Source organism: Rhinopithecus roxellana, chromosome 6, assembly GCF_007565055.1.
Source record: "Rhinopithecus roxellana isolate Shanxi Qingling chromosome 6, ASM756505v1, whole genome shotgun sequence".
Classification (NCBI taxonomy): domain Eukaryota; kingdom Metazoa; phylum Chordata; class Mammalia; order Primates; family Cercopithecidae; genus Rhinopithecus; species Rhinopithecus roxellana.
The window spans coordinates 148,724,750-148,745,604 of record NC_044554.1 but is presented as its reverse complement, the minus strand read 5'-3'; the positions used below and the strand labels follow the sequence as shown (position 1 = coordinate 148,745,604).

General features: G+C 38.9%; 1 protein-coding gene across 2 annotated transcripts in view; it reads right to left on the bottom strand.

The window, feature by feature from the left end:
• Window positions 1-10,225: 10,225 nt before the first annotated feature.
• Window positions 10,226-20,855, bottom strand: part of CREB5 (cAMP responsive element binding protein 5) — a 417,388-nt gene continuing 406,758 nt past the window's right edge. Inside the window, exons 10-11 of one of the 2 annotated variants that reach the window (XM_010388326.2) lie at window positions 17,976-18,084; window positions 10,226-17,038 (exon numbers count right to left, since the gene is read on the bottom strand). In XM_010388326.2, coding sequence (XP_010386628.1) covers window positions 16,875-17,038; window positions 17,976-18,084 — 273 coding nt within the window. In that variant the 3' untranslated portion in view covers window positions 10,226-16,874. The remainder of the gene's footprint in view (window positions 17,039-17,975; window positions 18,085-20,855) is intronic. The other variant, XM_010388328.2, reaches the window with a different exon arrangement.

Below are 20,855 nucleotides of genomic sequence, written 5' to 3'. Positions count from 1 at the left end.
AAAATCTTAATGGATTAACAAAATGGAAGTTAATTTCTTACTTCTACAAACTCCAACATGTTGGTCAGCTCTCTTGGGCATCCCTCCTACATGCAGTGACTCAGGGATCCAGGCACCTTTCATGCTCCTTTGTCCTTCTGTAGGTCCTCTGAATCCTCTGCAAAATCCTCGTCAGGGGAGTGATGTGATTCTGGGGCATCTCGCAGATGTGTTAGGGGCCAGAGCACACTCCATTGGCTATAACATGTCATGTGACCCCACCTGGATATGGTGGGCTTAGGAAACATAATCCACCTGTGATTGCCCAGAAGGAAGACAAAAAGATTTGCATAGCATGGTCTCAACCACAGTTCATTAATTCAACAAATATTTATTGAGAGCTACTCTATACCATTTCACCATAGCTGGCACTGGAGTATGGCAACCTACTCTCTTCCTATGGATCTAAATTCTAGTGGGGGAAATCATGTGGCTAGTGTGTATGTGCATAAGCATGTGTATATCTATGTACATGAATATGTATGTATGTAATCTATTTCTAAAATATATGAACTCTGAGGTTAAAAATAATATCACAAGTGATAACATTTTAAGAACTTGCTATAGACTAAGCATCATTTTAAGGGCTTTATATATATATATATATATATATATATATATATATTCTTTTTTTTATTAATCCTTGAGCAATTCTATGTAGTAAATACTATTATTATCCCCATTTTCCATATTAGTAAACTGAGACACAGAGAGTTTAAATACCTTGCCCAGGATCACACAGCCGGAAAGCGGCAAAGCCAAGCTACAAATGCAGGCAGTTTGAAGCCAGAGTTCACACTCTTACTTGTTGCTCTGAAAGCATGTGCCTGACTAGAGGGACAGTTCGTCTAGCTATGTCTTTCTTGGTACCTGCCCAAATTAATTAACTGAAAACTAAGGAACACCTGAAAGGGGATGTGTGAAAGCACTTTGCAAACCGGATAACATAATATGACATGACATGTTGGTTTTTCATACTACTCCCAGATCAGTTTGGCTAAAAAAAAACAAAAAATCAAACATATATATCCCCAAAACCAGCTATATCAGATCAGTTTGAAAAAAAAATTAAACTATTCCCAGTCTTAAAATCTCTGATGGCTTCCTGTTGTCTGTTATCTACAATACAGAGTTTCAGTTCTTCGGACCTTTACCATCTTGCTTGTTTCCTTCTTCACTCTTTCTCACACCCTACCCTACTAGACAAATCACTTTCCCAGAATAAGACCCCAATATTCATGGCCTTTTGTCTGTCCAGTTTCAGTACATCATTTCCCTGCATCATTTAGTAGGTCTAAATCACCTTTGTACCCTGGATGGTACTAGCACACAGTCAGTGCTAAATAAATGCTTGGCAAGTTACACCAAAGGTCAAAAAGTGAGGGCCATAAATAATACAGAATTTAAGATGATCAAAGCTGACTCAGCTGTCCCCATGATGCAGGTAGCATGGCTTTGCATGAGGTGTTTTGCTCTTACAATCTCTGTTCTCAGAGGCTGGAAAATGGCAAAGAAACAGGAAACAACGTAGCTCTCCCAGTTTAGCCAGAACGTGGCTTATGGTTGGCAAAGAATTAGGTTCAAAATGGAGTTATTTTGTAGGATTGTTTCGAAGGTAATTGGGCCATTCTCCAAGACATATCCCTGGTGGAAGGGGCTATGCAAGGAGAAGCTCTATTTAATTGCTTTGTATAGGAGGTCTAGTCTTCACATATCTTTAAATGAGAGCTGAAGAGAAAAGCATACATAATTAATCAATGCCCTGAATTCAGTGGAGTGGACGCTTATAACCCATTGTGGCAGATGCTGTTGGGCTGTCGTCCATTTCTAAATCTTCTTTGCCAAAGGAACCTCTATGCGTTTGGGATTGTGACATGCCCAGCCTCTATGGATGGATGGCGGATGATCTCAGCCAGTGTTTCCAAACTTTTTTTGTGATTTGCCACATAGAAAATCATTATACTTGCATAGTACTCTCTACTAACCAGGCAGGGGGGGATTTGGAGACATCAATATGAGATTTGGAGAAAAAAAAACCTATTATATTATCTTCATATCATATAATTACTATAAGAAAAATAAATATAAATATTTTGAAATATATGAATTATTGAATTTGGATAAAATTTTACATGAAATATTTTCTAAATATTTAAAATGAGAAACTCAAGGTGGCTGATTAACAAAAGCTTCCTACTCAGTTTTTAGGCTTGAAATGGTTAAATGTAATTTCTCATACAGATTTTTAATGATGACTTCTTCAAATTCTTGATAATTATTGCAATTTTGCTCACCAAAATCAGTGGCTAAAAAGTTAGAACCATATGTATAACCATTCAAAATTTGTAGTAGTTGAAATCACTTTTAAAATGTTTAACATTCCTTGACAAATGTAATATAAAGTTTTATGTGATAATGAGAATGTGTTTCAAATCCAGTCAAACTTTTTATGTTAAGTATTTAAAAATCATGATGAGACTGGGCACACTAGCTCATGCCTGTAATCCCAGCACTTTGGGAGGCCAATGTAGGAAGATTGCTTGAAGCCAGGAGTTTGAGACCTGCCTGGGCAAATTAGTGAGACCTTGTATCTACTTTAAAAAATTGCAGTGAAGCTCTAATTTCCAGAATGTGTCCTCAGCCTGCAGGTAGATTGGATGCTACTAAGACAATACATCAATTGCACATGGACAAAAGTTTCTGACACAGGTGAAGGCTGAAATCAGAGGTGGTCAATCAATCAGAAGTCAGCCTGCCAGAACCCCCATTTAAATTCCCTGATCCCCAAACCCTAATGAGTATACCTTGGGTGGTATAGTCTCCTCCTTGGACACTATAGAAACCTCTTCGATGGCACCACAGGTCACCTGTCCCCACGTATCACTGAAGGCCCTGAAGCTGACTGCTCTAGTGCATGCCCAGGTGGGACATGCTCCCATGTGGCCAACAAGTCCCAGATGTTTCTCTCTGTGCTCTTCATCTGAAGAGACCACAGGGGATGTCATTGGATGCCACTCACTCAGGCCACCTTCTAAGGAGCTCTAGAAGAGTGTGCTTATAGCCATAAACAACCAGCCAGGAGGCTCCAGCCATCCCAAGAAATGAGCAGATCAGTTTTACACAGAATAACTGTAACCTATAGGCCTTCCTCAACATAGCACACTAGTTGGGAAGTGTGGGTCGAAGGAAGCATAATGAGCCTGTTCCCCATGATTTCAACCTGTTTTAAAGCAAAGAGTGGCCAAATTACCCCATTCTGGCCAGGGTTGAGAGTAGTTCTAGGAAAATCTTTGTTTTATTGATAAAAGAGGACAAAAGAGGATGTGTCTGGTACTGATTCTTCCCCTTCTCTTCTGCCTTCATTGGAGGTGTGATGTAGAGCTTCAGCAGCCATCGTGTCATCAGGACAAGCATCACTGAAAGGTTAATAGTGCCACAGAGCTGCCAACACGGTTTCCAAATTAATGCCAAAGGCTCTATCTCCAGATTTCCTACTCTGCAGGAAGAGTAAGCTCCTATTTGTTTAAGCCACTGGAAATTGGGTTGTCTTGTGTTTGTAGTCAAAAGTAGTCCTCATACTTTTTTTTTTTTTTTCATTTTATTATATGCCTAAGGACACATAGGGAATGAAAAGCATTACCTTGGAGTCCTTTATCCATTCATCAAAGTAGGCAAGTATAATGCTAATTTTGCAAACATTCCTTAAGAAGAATAACTTAACTCATTGTCTGTGAAATAGGTGTGGATATTCTAGACTAAATACAGCTTGTTGGTCCAGGGAGCCACCTCTAGGGCATGTTCTCTTCAAGTATGGTAACACTCTGATGTATGGAGCTGCATGTCCTTGTGTTGATTGGGCAACTTCACATCTCCTCTTCTATGCCAGTGTAATGTAGACCCTAAGGGCCGAAGATGGTCTTCAAGTGGCTTCTTATGGTCACTTTAAGAATAGACCTCTATTGCTTCTAAGTGATAGAAACCCACCTGAACTAATGTAAGCAAAAGGAGACATTTATTAGAAGGACCTTGGGCTATCTGATGGTAAAACCATGCTTTGAGGAGGGTTATGGTTGCAATGAGCTATTATGAATTGCTTAAACAAGGCTGGACTCCATGGCTCACGTCTGTAATCTCAACACTTTAGGAGGCCATGGCGGGAGGATGGCTTGAGCTCAGGAGTTTGAGACCAGCGTGGGTAACACAGTGAGACCCCGTATCTACAAAAATAAAAATAAAAAATGAAAAATTAGCCAGGCATGGCAGTGCACCTGTAGTCCTAGCTACTTGAGACTGAGGCGGGAGGACTGTTTGAACCCAGGAGGTTGAGGCCGCAGTGACCATGATCATGTCACTGCACTCCAGCCTGAGCAACAGAGTGACAGCTTGTCTCTCAAAAAAGAAAAAAAAAAAAAAGTTGATAAAAAGAACTATTTAAACAGGAAATGAGCATTTCCAGAACTCTCTTTCTGCCTCTTCTTTCTGTATCTGCTGTGTGGATTTGACTTCTCTCTCTCACTACTGAGGTCCTTTCCCTGACAGAAGCATGGCTTCTGGCAGCTCCCAAGTTTTGTATCTTTTGGATTCAGCTGCTAGAGAGAAAACCTAACTCTCTAGGTTCCCTGTCCCAATATCTAGTTGTTGGGATTGATGATTCCACTGTGCGCTAAGGGCCAAGTGTTAGACTAAGAACATAAGCCTGGAGGCATGGTTATGGAATCTCTTGCAGAAGCCAGCTGGATGGAGTTAGGGGAAGAGAAACTCTCCAGAGAAGGAGGTAGTTGTGGTGTTGGGCAGAGTTCCATAGAAAGCCACTATAGAAGTTATGCCCACTTCACCCTGAGTATGTTTATACTGACAAAGGAGACAAAGAACCAAGATTTGTGTTTGTTTAGGTCATATAGGAAATCAATAGATAATTTGGTATTAAAATACAGAACTATTAGTTCTTACTCCAGGTTTTTAGATTCTTCGTTAAGCGCTTGTTCTACTCTTCTTTGTAGCAATACTCTTTGCTTTCTTGCAGGCTTATTGATGGGAACTGTCCTGTTTCCTTGTCACAGAGATTTATTGAGATAGTTAATATAATAGCTGGAGGGAGTTTGGGGACAAGAGTGTTTCCTGACCCCATCCTAGAGAGACATTACGCCAACATCCTTATAAACACTAACACGTTGGAGTCACCTATGAGTTTTTAAGAACAACATAGCAGTAGTCTTTCTTGGAAAGCATATGTGTAAAATCAGTTTAAAGTAAGAGAGCAGTAAATCATTATAAAACATGGTAAAATAAAATCTCACTCTTGCTGATGGTTACCTTTTACATTCTGGATTTTATGGACTACAAGTTAAGCTGTTACATCCACAGAATCTCTAGCTTTGTAAAGTTACTTATGTTATCTTCAATGAATATTTGATTTGCTTCACTTCAAAGCTTTCAATAAACCAAGAATTCATCGGGCCAGGAGCAGTGGCTCATGCCAGTAATCCCAGCACTTTGGGAGCCCGACGCAGGCAGATAACCTGAGGTCAGGAGCTAGAGACCAGCCCAGCCAACATGGTGAAACCTTGTCTTTACTAAAAATACAAAACTTAGCTGGGTGTTGTGGTGAGTGTAATCCCAGCTGCTTGGGAGGCTGAGGCATGAGAATCACTTGAACCTGGGAGGCGGAGGATGCAGTGAGCCAATATCACACCACTGCACTCCTGCCTGGGCAACAAAAGCAAAACTCCATCACCCATCTCCCCAAACAAATAAACAAAATAAAACCAAGAATTCATTAACCATTCATTCAACAAACATTTGCTACCGTCTACTAGATGTCTAATTTTGTGCTAGTCTCCTCACTGTACTTTAATCCCTCGGTAGGTTTTAAGGGAAAGTGACTAGATTCTTATGAGGTAGCTTTAGAACCACCAATTATTTCTTTTTAGCAATCATTTTCTCCTTTCTGGAAATCCTGCTCTGTCTCCAGAAGTAAGAGCATGTAACCCTGCTTCACCACACATAGTCGATTGGACTAGGGATACAGGCCTCATCTGATATGGCCAATCAGATTCTCTCTCCTGAGAAATTGGAATAGAAAGATGGAGGCATTATCAGTTGGTTAGGTGCTTGAATTGGAAGCCCATAGATATGCTGGTGGGTGGGGGTGAGGCTATTGCTTTGGAGAAGAAATGATGGGCCAACATAGAAGCAGTTGAGTGAGTGTACAAATCAATTTACACAGAGAGAGAAGCAGGTACAGAGCAGAATGAGAAACCATGTGGCCTCAGAGCCAGAGACAAGCCAGGAGATTAGCCACTTAATGACCTTCTGGAAGCCTCCTATAGTTGCCACAGTGCCTGGTTGAGCTCCACTAGCTATCCCTTATACCCTTATAAGAAATCTCCTATCATTTGAGCCTACTTTATAAGGGTTCTCTTTCTTAAAGCAAATCCACTTTGACTAAGAGGTAAATCAATCAAGATCAAAGTTGGTGGACTAGATTTAAACAGAGAATGCTCTGTTTAGAATAACCCAAATGTAATAATAGTAGATCAAGGACTTGTCCTGTGTATATGTAATAAAACAATCAATCTTAGATGGTTGGAACAATTGCTTGCTGTAAGAGTATTGAAAAATAAGAATGTGTTATGAATGAACTAGAATATTCCTATTTGATTCATTTAAATGAACATGTAGGCAGCTCTCCCTCTGAGAAAGTACAAGTGCAAGTGACTTATGGGAGACCCTTTATAGCCTGTTGGATCTATATATTGGAGTAATATTGGAGTAAAAAGATTTATAGAAGATTGCTGACAATTGCTATGATTCGGTCTCTAGTTGGGTGTGAGGAAATATAATGTTGGTGAAGACATAGTATTTGACAACATATAAGATGAAACTTCATGGTTACTAAAAGCTTCATGGCTTTATTTCTAGGTTTAAATATAACAATTTTCAATAATAACAAGTTTTGCTAGGTCTACTAGCTAACAGACAACTATTTTCAGATGTTATAATTTATCCATCCTTTCAGCCATTTTGAAAAGCCATCTACAGTTGCTGAAAAGAAGTATCTTCTGAATTATGCAAGTCTGAATCCAGACTCTATCTTTATAGATTTAAACTTAGTCTTCCCCCCAGCTTCTTTGGCAGCCTAATTTTTTTTTTTTTTTTTTTTTTTTTTTTTTTTTTTTTTTTTTTTTTTTTGAGACGGAGTCTCGCTCTGTCGCCCGGGCTGGAGTGCAGTGGCCGGATCTCAGCTCACTGCAAGCTCCGCCTCCCGGGTTTACGCCATTCTCCTGCCTCAGCCTCCCGAGTAGCTGGGACTACAGGCGCCCGCCACCTCGCCCGGCTAGTTTTTTGTATTTTTTAGTAGAGATGGGGTTTCACCGTGTTAGCCAGGATGGTCTCGATATCCTGACCTCGTGATCCACCCGTCTCGGCCTCCCAAAGTGCTGGGATTACAGGCTTGAGCCACCGCGCCCAGCCGGCAGCCTAATTTTTATGGCTGGTTTGATAAAATCGACTTTACTGCCATGGGAACAGCCCTATCAAAATGGCTTGTTTTCAACGACTTTAAAAAGAGGGCCCATTGTTGCTCCAAATTTTTACAATCTCTTAATAAACATACTTAGGTCTCAAAACACAAGGCAGGTTGACTTGATAAAAAAGTATTTTTGTTGGATAAGAGAATATGTAATGCAATAGTAAAATGTGATCTAGTCATCAACCAGTTACCAGCCACATCAGCAAGTGTAACATAAAGAACACTACAAAGCTCCAGGGACACACAGAGATGAGAGGTAGGATAGAGATTAGAATTGGCTGCATTCAAAGTACAAATGTAGGATCATAACAATTTTTTTAACCAATAGTAATGGCTTTTGAAATTGCAAATGAGTGTGGAATGGGCATTAGAAAGACACTCCTGGGAACTATGAGAATACTGAGTGGTCTAAATGTAAATGTAACAGATGGGATCGCCATTAGAACAGCGATCTTTTCCCCCAGTTGTTTCTGTACTGATTACAAATATCCTCTCCCACTGCCACGTGTCCGATGACATGTCTTGGTACTGGTTTTAAAATACAGTTGCTTTGGCCGGGCATGGTGGCTCACGCCTGTAATCCCAGCACTGTAGGAGGCTGAGGTGGGTGGATCACGAGGTCAGGAGTTCGAGACCAGCCTGGCCAACATAGTGAAACCCCATCTCTACTAAAAATACAAAAATTAGCCAGGCATGGTGGCGTGTGCCTGTAGTTCCAGCTACTCAGGAGGCTAAGGTGGGAGAATTGCTTGAACCCAGGAGGTGGAGGTTGTGGTGAGCCAAGATCGTGCCACAGCACTCCAGCCTGGGCAACAGAGTGAGACTCAATCTTAAAAAAACAAACAAAACCAGCTGCTTTGGCTGCAGGAACAGGTGGAAGGTTGGAATGTTCTGAGAATAGGAGGAAGATAGAAAAGGACAAGTCATCTATTCCAGAAATGTTTGTTGTGTGCCCATTGTGTGTCCACTGTTCTAGATCTTAGGCACAAATTTAAACAAAATAGAAAATACCTTTGCTCTTGTGGTGGCAACAAAAACAAGTAAATATAAATTATGGTAGGTGGTGCTAAACACTATAGAAAAGATAGTCTGGGCAAGGTAGACAAGTGATATAATTTTGTATAGGAAGCTAAGAAAAGGCTTTACTGATAGGAAGATGCTAAAGGTAGTGAGCTATGCTGATATTGGGGTGAAGAATATTCTTCACAGGTTGTGAAACAGCTCTCAGGTGGATGGTGCTTCTGAGGTTTTTGGAACTGCAAAGACATTAGTGAAGCTGGAGAGGGGGAGAGGGAAGAGAAATGATAGGAGATGAGCTCAGGCAATGAATGAGGTGGGGGTGGGTTACGTCGTGCTGTTACAGAACTTAAAGTAGGTAGTGGGAGAATTTTTGCTTTTACCTGATTTGAATGAGGTGAGGAGTCCTTGCAGAGTTTTGAGCATTGAGGGGACGTGGTCTGACATCCATTTTCAAAGACTCCCTCTGGTTGCCAGTTAAAAGATTATTGTAATAATCCAGGTGAGAGATGTTGATGGCTTGGTCAGGGCATAGGTGTAAGATTGGTGCTACATGATGGTTGGATTCTGATCTTGCTGATGGATCAGATATCAAGCGTAAGAGGAAAAGGAGAATGACTAAAAAAAGAAAAAGGAATAAAAGCAAGAGGAGGAAGAAAGGAAGGGTAATATCTAAAAGAATGCGTAAAAGGACTAAAACTACCCTTAGGATTCCTCTGGAGATCAAGAAAGAACCCCAGGATTTGATTGTCTGAGAAGCCAGCACGTGATTCTTGGTTCCTAGACATGGCTGGAACATGACCTTAGGCTGCCTTTATTTCTTGACTGTTAAAATCTGCTAATTCCAAACTCACTTAAAGTGAAATTAAGTTGTATGGCCAACCCACTGTGAATGTGTTGGATTAGTGGCCTCAGTTGGGAAGTTGGATGGAAGAGGCAGTGGGAATGTAGTGCTGGTTTGGGAAGGAGAAAATCTGATCTCCTTTTGTCCATAAATAATGGTTACCCTGAAAGGGTAAGCCTTGGTTTATAAGTCATGAATGAGACTGTTATCGGAAAGGGGTCCCGGTCCAGACCCCAAGAGTGGGTTCTTGAGCTTGTGCAAGAAAGAATTCAGGGCAAATCCATAAAGCAAAAGCAAGTTTATTAAGAAAGTAAAGAAAGAATGGCTACTCCATAGACAGAGCAATTTTTATGATTATTTCTTGATGATATGCTAAACAAGAGGTGGATTATTCATGCCTCCCCTTTTTAGACCATACATAATAGGGTAACTTCCTGACATTGCCATGGCATTTGTAAACTGTCATGGTGCTGATGGGAGTGTCGCAGTGAGGATGACCTGAGGTCACTCTTGTTGCCATCTTGGTTTTGGTGGGATTTAGCTGGCTTCATTACTGCAAACCATTTTATCAGAAAGGTCTTTATGACCTGTATCTTGTGCCAACTTCCTATGTCATCCACTGACTTAGAATGCCTTAATCATCTGGGAATGCAGCCCAGTAGGTCTCAGCCTTATTTTACCCAGCTCCTATTCAAGATGGAGTTGCTCTGATTCACATGCCTCTGACAAGAGTATGTGAGGAATACATGTCATTACCCCCAATCCCAAATTTCATCATACAAAGGTGACATATATTATTTGCATTTGAGTGCTTTATTATATTGGAATTGCAGTGATATTAACATTTGTACAAATGCACAAAATCCTGTCTCTTCTTGCTAGAAAGAGATGTAAAAATCTGACCTAGTTGAACAGTCTTAATGAACTCATTGTCCATTGGTAACAATAAATGTGTTCACGATGCAACAAAAAGCTTAACACAAAATTAAACATATTAAATGCTGCAGCAAGTATTTACATGTATGTACCCCTTTTTTTCTCCTTCCAATAAGGAAGGTGGTTGCTTTACAAATAGACAAACAAACACAAATGCTTTGCTGTTTACAAATACAAACAACCCCAAGTTCAGAACTTAAAGTGACAGCACCTTTTTGGGACTTCCTCAGTTAACACTTACTTTACACAGTGCTAAACTTTTTTCTTTTAATTATATTTTTGGACAATATTTATATTCCAATTGTCCTAGAACATTGTGTTTGAACTGAGCTATTTTTCTGGGCCTTTTCAGAGGATCCCAAACCCTATGTCCTCTTTAGAGAGAACATTTCAAGCTTATCTTTTCTCCAAGACAGTTCTCAAAGGCAACATTCCTTTCTCTATGAGGCAGATGTGATTTAGCAGAACTTAGAAGGGAAAAAAGTGAGTAGGTTTTATTTTCTACTGGCTGCTGGTTGGGAAGGGTCCTTTCTCTTAAACCCACTCCATTCAGCACAACTGATACCTTTCATTATCTCCTGCAGTGTCTGTGGCATTGGTATTCTAAAGGAGAAAACTAGAATCTAATGAGCTTATTGTGCATAAGATTTTAATGATGTATTTAAAGCTAATTTATTCAGCTTCCACATTCTCAGTCCTGAGGCTAAATTATTCTATTGTAAAAAATCCAATCCTATAAAGTTCTATAATATGAAGCTCAATGTAAGAATATCTTAAATGGCTTAGAAGGAGCTTTCTAGATCCTGGCTTCTAATGAGCTAGATATTGTAAGTTGGTCTAAATACAACAGTTGGTAATTATTGATTCCTTTCTGATGACAAGTTGGAAAGGTATCAGAGTGCCACTTACGAGTATGAATCTTTAACAAATGTTGGCAATTTGGCCTTACCCCCCACTTCAGCTGTGGTTAAATAGTTTTTTTTTTTTTAAAAAATAGACAATTTATAAGGAAAAAAATATATAAACACTCTTTAAGCAATTTGGCTACAAGCATTACAGCACTGAAAAACTCCACAAGAAATAGTAAAATATTTTGAATGGACATACACTTTTTCATTTTCACAACATGACGAGCTAGGTTTTTTGTTTTTTAAATTTCTTTGTGTTTGTTTTGGTATTGAATTTTACTTGTAAGTTTATTGCTGCTGTGTCATCTTATCCTACCTTAGATTATAATTGTGAATTAGAGGTGCTGTCCCTAATTATGTTACAAGGCAACATTGTATTTTTGAGACCTAGGAATGAAATTGATAGGGCCACTGTTCTTTCAGTAGCCTCAGAGAGTCTATGGCTAGGACAACAGTCAGATGTGCACCAGGGTGCACAAAAGAATAAGTCTCCTGGCTTATTCAGGACACTTTGGTTTGGAAGATGAGAGAAAATTCTTAAGTATAGCTTAGCTGCTGCCTCACATCTGTTGCATAATATAACATTTTTTAAAAAAACATGCTATGAATAAAGGGATAAAGAGTATAAACCATATAGTGTACTGGCTCTTCTCCTTGGCATTCTTGTAGTATGCTTCACCTAGGCTGATGTGAGACACAGGTCTCAGCTATGCTACCAATGGATGCACATAAATGTACCTGGTGCAAATATCTGTAAAGTATTTTAAATGATGCCGCTCAGAGCCTTGGAGGAGGGGTAGGGGGCATTGTAAAGGAGAGCAAAGGCAAATTTGAGGACAGAGAAGAGGTTAGAAAGAGAGTAAGAGAAATACAAAGTGATCAAAAAGCTAAAGTGCAATTTTAAAATATAAATTATTTCAAAAGCAGAAAAGAGATTCTAAATTGCTGTTCGCATAGGCACGGTTTTATTCAAATTTAAATGGGTTGTTTCCTTTCCCTTCTCAGATATACTGCATAATGGAGCTTGAATGGCTTAAAGCTACTGCATATTGTTCGGGAAGGGACAAAAAGCACTAAGGGAGCTGAATAGTGCAAGGCTTTCTAGGAAATTGGGGTGGGGTGGAGAGAGGCAGAGATGAAGTTGTTTTTACACTTCTACAAGAAAGCTGTTCCAGTTATAGTTACTGATTCCCTTTAGCTGAACTCTGCTTCCTAAATGAAAGAGCTTACTTTAAAAATGAAAAAAGAAATAAATGTTTTAATAAAACTGTTCAGAGTGTTGATTAAAAAATAACTCACAGAGCAATAAAAATCCTTGAAATGTCTATGCACAGAGATCTAAGCAAACATTTCCACCAAATGATGGAGAAAAGCCATTTGAAACCCTGAAAAATGAAAATACACACAACTATAGTAGTTTATTATGGACTAACACTTTAAAAACAAGTAGCTCCTACAGAATACTGTTCAAATGGAATGTTTAAAAATAACATTTATTAATAAATATCTTATAAAATTCTAAATTAATAGATTCCTGTTCAAATTTTGCTTTGGTCCTTGAATTCCACTGTATACACACATACATACATATATATTTTCTTAGATGGTTTTTTCTTTTTTTAACCAGAAAGAAACACATTCTATCCTAACTGGATGGCTAGTTTTATAGCAGTTACTGAGGCTTAAAACTCCCCAGCCAAAGGCTTGTCTGTTACTGTAGCTGGTTTATGATTTTAATGACAAACTCGACTTACACACTAAAGTTTACTTAACAGGCAACAACCACCAGAACATTCACCATCGACATCCCTCTATCAGAATACACTCTCCATTTTGTTTCACTGACTACATAGGATCTGAAGAGTATTTGCTCTAAGTCCCCCTAATTACTATAATATATACTGTGAGAGCACACAAACTGCTTGTCTCCCACAGGCTGTGTTAAGATTGTGACTTGCATCCGTTGATGTGGGAGCAGGAGAGGGCTGAGTAGTAGTGTGACGGGAAAACATCCAACTTAACACTTGGCTTTCAAATCAGTACATTCATCCATGGCTAGGATTTTCACTCTACTTCTCCTGGCATCGTGGATTGAGAAATGTGTCAAGGAGAAACAATTAAGATGTGGACACCTCCATTTAGGTGAGAGTTTACCTGGTAGAAATGCTCTCAGGTGTACTTATCTGAGTTGTTAACTCCCATCACATAAGGCAGGGGAAGTACAATAGACGTTCCCAGGGAGGCTGGTAGTGACTTCAGAGACAGATCTCATCGATCAAGAAAACCACACATGAATGGGGAGAGGCAGTGTGGCAGGATTTTCCCTCCTTAGGACAGGTGCTCTGAAGGCCATGATAATTGATTAATGAACACATGGATGGGTGACCCAATAACTGGTTGAGGGAGGAGAATAGAGTAAAGATATTCTCCCAAATAGGCAAAAAAGTGTAAGACAAGGAGGAGGGATTTTTCAGGCAGATTGATTATTCTGTTGTCTGGTGACTGCTGGGCCTTTAGGTAAAAGACTTAATATTGATAAGCCATGTATTGGATCTGACCAATGTATCTTTCTGTTTGGAATTTTCAAGAAGCACTGACAACTAGTTGAAATCTTTCATTTACTGTATTTCCATACCATGAATGAACACACCTAAAGGCCCTGAGTAGAACAAGAAGACAGTTTATTCTAATTATATGTTGAGGCCGGTTTGCTAATGTGTGTGGTTGGTTTTCCTACTTAGCATAAAAAACAGACATAATTGAGCTATATATAATGCACATCAGTCAAACTGTCAAGTTGCTGAACGAAGAAAACTCAGGCAAGTTCTTAACCGCAGAGGCTTTCAGCCTAACAACTAAATATTTCAATCAAAAGGTGGAACAGAAGTAAACTAAACCATCATTGTAGCGACAGTCACTCCCTGGACATTCTGATATTACTAGTGGATTTTTTAAAAATCCATTTTATTAAGTGCTATGCATGCAGTAAAGAAAAAATTTTACTTAAAGCAAAACATAAAATAAAAATTAAAAATTAAAAAACCCAACTAAACATTTTAATGCACTCTTTTTCCTTTTGTGGAGGGAGGGGAGACAGTCCTAGGAAAGAATTTTGAAATATTATTTTTGATTTCAAAACAGAGAGATGAATGTTAACTTCTTTTTAAAGCTGAGTCTTAAACATTTCTTAGGAAGCCAGTCAGATTAAACCATTCAGCTGTTACTGTTGGAATTTAAAAAACAACAACTATGAATTCAGTATTTAAAATACTTGAAAATGATATGTTTGTCTAAAATATAATAGAAAATTATTTCATTTGCATTTTTTCTTTTTTTCTCTTTTCTTTTTTTGGTTTTTTTTTTTTTTTTTTTTTTTTGCTTTTGTTTTGATTCTTCAACCATATATCCAAGTCGTAAGTTTCACTGGACACTCAAAACCATCTTTTGAAAGCACTGCATACATGGAAAGATTGTTGATAAATATTGATTTTAAAAGTAAGTTATTAGATAAAACTGAAACTAGTTATATAAAAATCATGCTTCGAGACCCTCATATTTTCTTTTTTTCTCCAAAATAGATTCTTATACTATAGTGAGAGAAAAAAACACATCCTTCCCTTTTCTGAACTCTTATAAAAGCTACACCTTTTGTAAAATACTGTTCTTTTAAAACCCATGAACACACACACACACACACACACACACACACACACACACACACGTTAAGAGGTCAAGCATTCAAATGGAGATGAAACACCAGCACCTGCCTAGATTGCTAGAGAGAAACATTCACCCCTGTTATTTGTGAGATGCGATATTAAAACATTAGCACAGTAGAATGGCTTGTTTCAAGGAGGCACGACTGTGGTTCAGGGACTATCTGCTTTGTATCAGGCGCAAGTTCACAAAAGTTGTTGAAAATAAATCAGAATAATTCAGAAGAGGGAAGTAGGCTGGGTGCAGTGGCTCACGCCTATAATCCCAACACTTTGGGACGTAGAAGTAGGATCGTTTGAGACCAGCCTGGGCAACGTAAGAGAGACCTTATCTTTTATTTTAAAATAAAAGTAAAAATAAATTAGCCAGGCATGGTTGTGTGAACCTGTGGTCCCAGCTACCCGGGAGGCGGAGGTGGAAGGATCGCTTGAACTCGGGGGTTGATGCTGCAGTGTTCTGTGATCTGTGATCTGCAGTGATCTGTGAAGTGCACCACAGCACTTCAGCCTGGGCAATAGGTGAGACTCTGTCTCAAAAAAAAAAGAAAAAAAAGAGTGAAGTAGCCTGCGCCTCATCCATGGGGTTCCTTCAGCAGTCAAAGAGTGCTGAACTGTCGTGGGAAGGCTAAAAGTGCCCCTGTGGAAACACCGGGTTTTCTTTCTCTCTTTGTTTCTCCAGTGGTTAGTCTATTTTCACCCCCCAGAACAGCAAAGCCCGTTCCATAGGCTTAAGAAAAAAAAAATTAATAAATCTTAGGCTATTAGCAGCTGATGATTGAACAATGTAATTCGTGTAGTGAATAGAGCCCTTCTGAATTATTATATAGTACATGGATTTTCAATGTTATAGACAGGTCATATAAAACCAGTTGCAATCCAAGGGTGTCATGTTATAGCCCCACATCAAAATTTGGACTTTCACAATCAAGGCTTACAAAGCTCCCTTCCCTAGTGTCTCCCCAGCTGGTATTCAACCGTGCTTCACTTATAGCTAAACCACCTTTCATTTGCTCTGATTATTAAAAACATTAAATCAGGCACATTAAACATCTCCTGGTTACTATTTCGTGAAAAGCAAGAGTTGAATGAACTCCAGCTGTGGGTGACGTGTAAGTGAAGCAATGGTTAGGTCCACGTTTTGGAGGTTTGCTTTTTTTTTTTCCTTTAAACATTATTTTCTTCTTCACATGCAATGCTAAAGGGAAAAAAATAAAACAGAAGGAAGTCAAAATGAAGAGTAAACAGGGAGCCCAAGAAAAAGTGGAAATGGAGAAGAAAACTGGGCATTAGCAAGTGGACCAAGAGGAGAAGGAGAAGTGAAGAGATGCTCGGTGGTGTTATTTGGACATCAATGAATCTTATAATATTTTATAGTAAGAAACAAAAAGTTATGGGAAAGGCTGTGTGTTTATCTGGGATTCTGGTGACACCACAGCACAAACTCAACATGAGTTAAGATGTCAAAAGATTTCCTACCCAGTTACCTTGGATCTGTCTTACTTGACATCTAGGTATGCCTCATTTTGGCTAAAAGCTGTGGTTTAACAAGATTCAGTGTTTCAGGCAAAGGGTTGGACTGATAAGAATGAAACCATGGCTATATACAGAAAAGGTTCAGTTTATAAACAAGTAACTGGTACCAGAAAATTGGAGAAAAGCACCAAAGCGTTTCCCAAGCTGATAGATATTAATTGCATAACTCCCTTTTTTCTTATATAACTAAGTATAAAAGACAACATTTCCATAATAACTATAAAAATGAAAGCCAGTCTTTGAAGAACTGAGGAGTCTTCCAGGTCTGAGTTAATTCTAAAAATGCCCTTAAAAGAAAGGACGCATGGTATGCTACAGCTCTTCTTGGAGGCCAGGTCTGATGGTGCATTTTAAAGAATTGGATTCAGGTCTGTTCTGTGAGTGGTGAGCTGGCTGAGGGTGGAGCTTCCTACCACCTCGCTGACTGATGAGGAAGTAGTGATGGTATTATGCTGGATGACTTGTTGCTGGGAGCAAGCTGGGACAGGACTAGCAGGAGGGCTACTCTCCGGACCTACGGAGAAAAAAAAAAAGACAACACACACACATACACACACACCAATATAGGTCTTTTTTGTATGGACTTGTGGACTCCTCAGAGAAATAGTACTGGATATTTACTTGAAATAGAAGTTTCACACATTTTCTTCTGAAAGTTAATTTCAAAACTTTATTTTCAACTGTTGTCACAATGCTATGCCTTTCCAGTTTATATCTACAAGCAAAGCCATGCTTTCTGTATCAGTAAAATGATTTGATGTGTTTAAGTCATGGACATGTGAACTTCCCCATCTTGTCTTTTAAATAGCCATCCATATATCAAATGTGGAAAAATACTCACATGTGGTGGGAGAATCTGTGTTGCTCAATCTAAAAAATTATTTAAAAATAAATTGACCTTCAGCCATGAATCCCTGCTCCTCCCACCATCCCTACTCAACTATCATTTAACCAACTGGCATTCCAGATGTAGAAACGGGGGTCTGAAGGAAGGGATCATGTTACATATTGATAAACTGAGGTTAGTCACTAGCTTTTCAGCCCAGTGAGTAACATGCAGTGTTTCTGGAGGCACTGGATGTAATTCACCCAAGGCCTGGTTCCCAGCCCACAGATTTCTGAAGGAGACTGCTGGGCCACTAGTACTTGGGCTTCAGCTGGCTCTTTTCTTACCGGCTGCAAAAGTGGAATTTGGTATTTTTTTAATACTTCGAAATGCCAGGGAAGGAGTAGCCAGAAATTATCAGGAGGTGGTGGGCATGGTGTTGCACAGGGGTCTGGACAAAGGGATCCCCTTGGAAGAATAGTCTGGAAGCCACTCAAGAATTCTTGTATATCTGCCTGGAAGTATAATCTACACTTTACTTTTGCTCTTTCAATCAAATTCAGTGCAAACTTAGTGGCAAAAAAAAATTGGACACTAAAGAAAAGTGAAAAAGTCGGTGACTTACTTAGATATCCTTGTGATTCTTTCTGCATGGCTGTTATTGGGCAGTCTTTATGTGTTAACAACAACTGTTTCAGCTGGGCCACCTCATTTTTCAACATAGACACTTCATTCTAAAAGAGATGTATTAAAACCATGTTGAGAAGACCAGAGGATACAAACCCAACGCCCTGTGCACTTTCAACAAAACTGGCAAACTCTTCTGTTATGTCTAAATGACATCAAGAGCATTATTTAGTGTGGTTCGCCTGAAAGTTTGTAGCTTACCTTTAATTTGGCCCTCATATTTACCAGGGCCTTTCTGAAGAGATTAGGCTTTAACTCAAGAGCTGAACCTTATTAAAAGGCTAGACCACACCCTTAGGTGATGGGAACTGAAGCCAGGTGAGAATCCTTACTCCACACTGACTGCATGACCCTAGGTAGATAACACAACCCAACTGAGCTCCAGCAACCTCGTTATAAGATGGTGATAAGAAGAGTACAACATTATTTGTTACTGTGAGGATTAAATACGGTAATAGATGGGAAACAGAACAATACCCAGTACATACTAAGCACTTAATACATTTAACTATCATAACCTTCACAAGCTCGGGTTGACATCCAATTGAGAATGTGAATATGAGGCATGCATTGGGTAGAATTATGTGGTAGGATTTGTGGCTTCCACCTGAAATGCAATCAGAGTAAGCTGACTCATCTACCATCAGATTTTCCAAAAGAAGTATGTGTTGCTCAATCTAAAAGGAATATCTGAAAATAAATTGACCTTCAGCCATGAATCCCTGCTACCCCCACCATCTCCTGCTCAATTGCTGTTCATGGGCTATTGTTGAGCAAAGCACGTCCACTTCCCTGATGCCCACTGAGCAGGAGGCATGGAAGCACATAGTGCACATGTTGGTCAGCTGCAGGTGGATGATGTCAGCTGAGGGTGGCAAGAGGCAATGAAGTTTTGGGCCATGATTGAATTAACTTGATTGAGTGCATTGATTATTTGGTCAATTTTGGTCTATAAAATACTCTTTCCCCCCTCAATATCGGGATATTGTGGATGGTGTGGGGTTTTCTTCTTATTTACTCATGTAAGTGCCTCGGATCTCTACTTTATCTATTAATAGTAATTCACAAAGGCATGCTCATAGCTTTGTAGAATAACGAACTTGGCACCCGTTGTCTACAAATATAGACACAAAATAGATGGCAGCTCCGAGATGCTTCCACTTGATAAAAGTGAACTGTAAATGTAGTGCTGTCTTGAATAAGCCATTTAAAAATTGTGATCAGTAATATCCTCTCTTTGGTCAAGGCTTATTTGTGACTGCCAGGCATTGTACTTCACATGTAGGAAACTTAAAAAATGCATGCACACAGAAAAGCACGATTAACATTGCTGTCATTAAGTTGTACCTACACTTTCAATATGAACTTGGCTTTTCAGCCATGTATTTATCACCTAGGAATGTATGTTTGGGATTCCAGAAGTTACTCTAAAAAAAATTGAAATCTTTTTTAAGGAATATCTCCCATTTCTAAATTTCTTTGTGAAATACATTATAAGCAACCACATATTGAGTAATATTAATAACAAAATAATAAAAATAACAATAATAAAACAAATAATAATAAAAATCTCATCTACAAATCTCATCTCATTCCCTTTCTCTTCCAAACTTTATTTTTACAAAATAAAAATGACTATTTGGGAAATTAGCCTTAACGATGAATAAATCAATCAAATAAGAAAACTGGTCTTACATCTCAGAACATACAAGAAGGCAAATTGTACCTCCCAACTCCAAATGAATGTGATTGATAAGGGGCTCTGTGGAAACCAAAAGTGACTCTGTCAATTCCAGGGTCAGTGGGATAACTTACAGGACAATTTATTTTAGCCTTAAACACTACCTTCTTCCTCTTTGATTTTACACCTATCTAAATTCAGATGGCCTTCCTTCTTTTTCTCAGTTCTCCCTCTGCTCAAAATAGCACATATAAAAGAAAGTCACTTCTAGACCATCATATGAAGGCAATCTCTTGTCAAAAACAAACAAAAACAAAACAAGGAAACAGATGTGTTTATGTGTGTGTGTATATTTATATATATTTACTTCAGAAGGAAATGTCATATTATTTGCATTAAACTACAGAAATAACACTTTTCTGAAATCAAAACTGCCAGACACCTTGCCCCCTGAGTAGAAGCTCTCAGCTGCAGATAATGTAGACAATGGATCTTAGAAAATGGAATCAAGTTCCAATTTCTAGCGAATCCACACTTTTCTACCTAGAAAACAACAAACAGAAAAAGTATTAAAAACAAAACTGGGTTCTCTTGCTTTCTTATACTTTTGGAAGAAAAAACACCCCTGCCTGTGGCCATCTTGGAGAGGTTGAATTTAGTCTCCATTTCTTCCCCCACTATGTCCTGGGCAGTGAAACCCTTTCTTGGCAGCATTCAATCTCCCAGGCACAAAGTGTTCATTGCCCCTTCCTTAAGAAAACACTCAATTCTATTCTCTGGGTTTCTACAGTTAGCAAAGCGCTAACTGCCTATGATATTTGGCATGCCCCAAACAGTTTCGCAATAAATTTTTGCTTTCATAAGGCTGTTTTACTATAAAAAGAGCACCAGTCAGCACATGTGGTGCCCTGGCCTATCACCAAAACCCCATACAAAGTATATGACTTTGGTGGCATTTAGTCTATGAACAGCAAAACACTTTATTAATAAAGCAATATGTTGTAAGTACAGAGACCAAAGGCCTGAGTGTTGTGAGGGTCTGTAAAAATGCAGAACCCTGAGAATATTGAGACAGCTGACCATCATTGAAAGATATATGTGAATATGAACATATTCTTTTTTTCTTTTTTCTTTTTA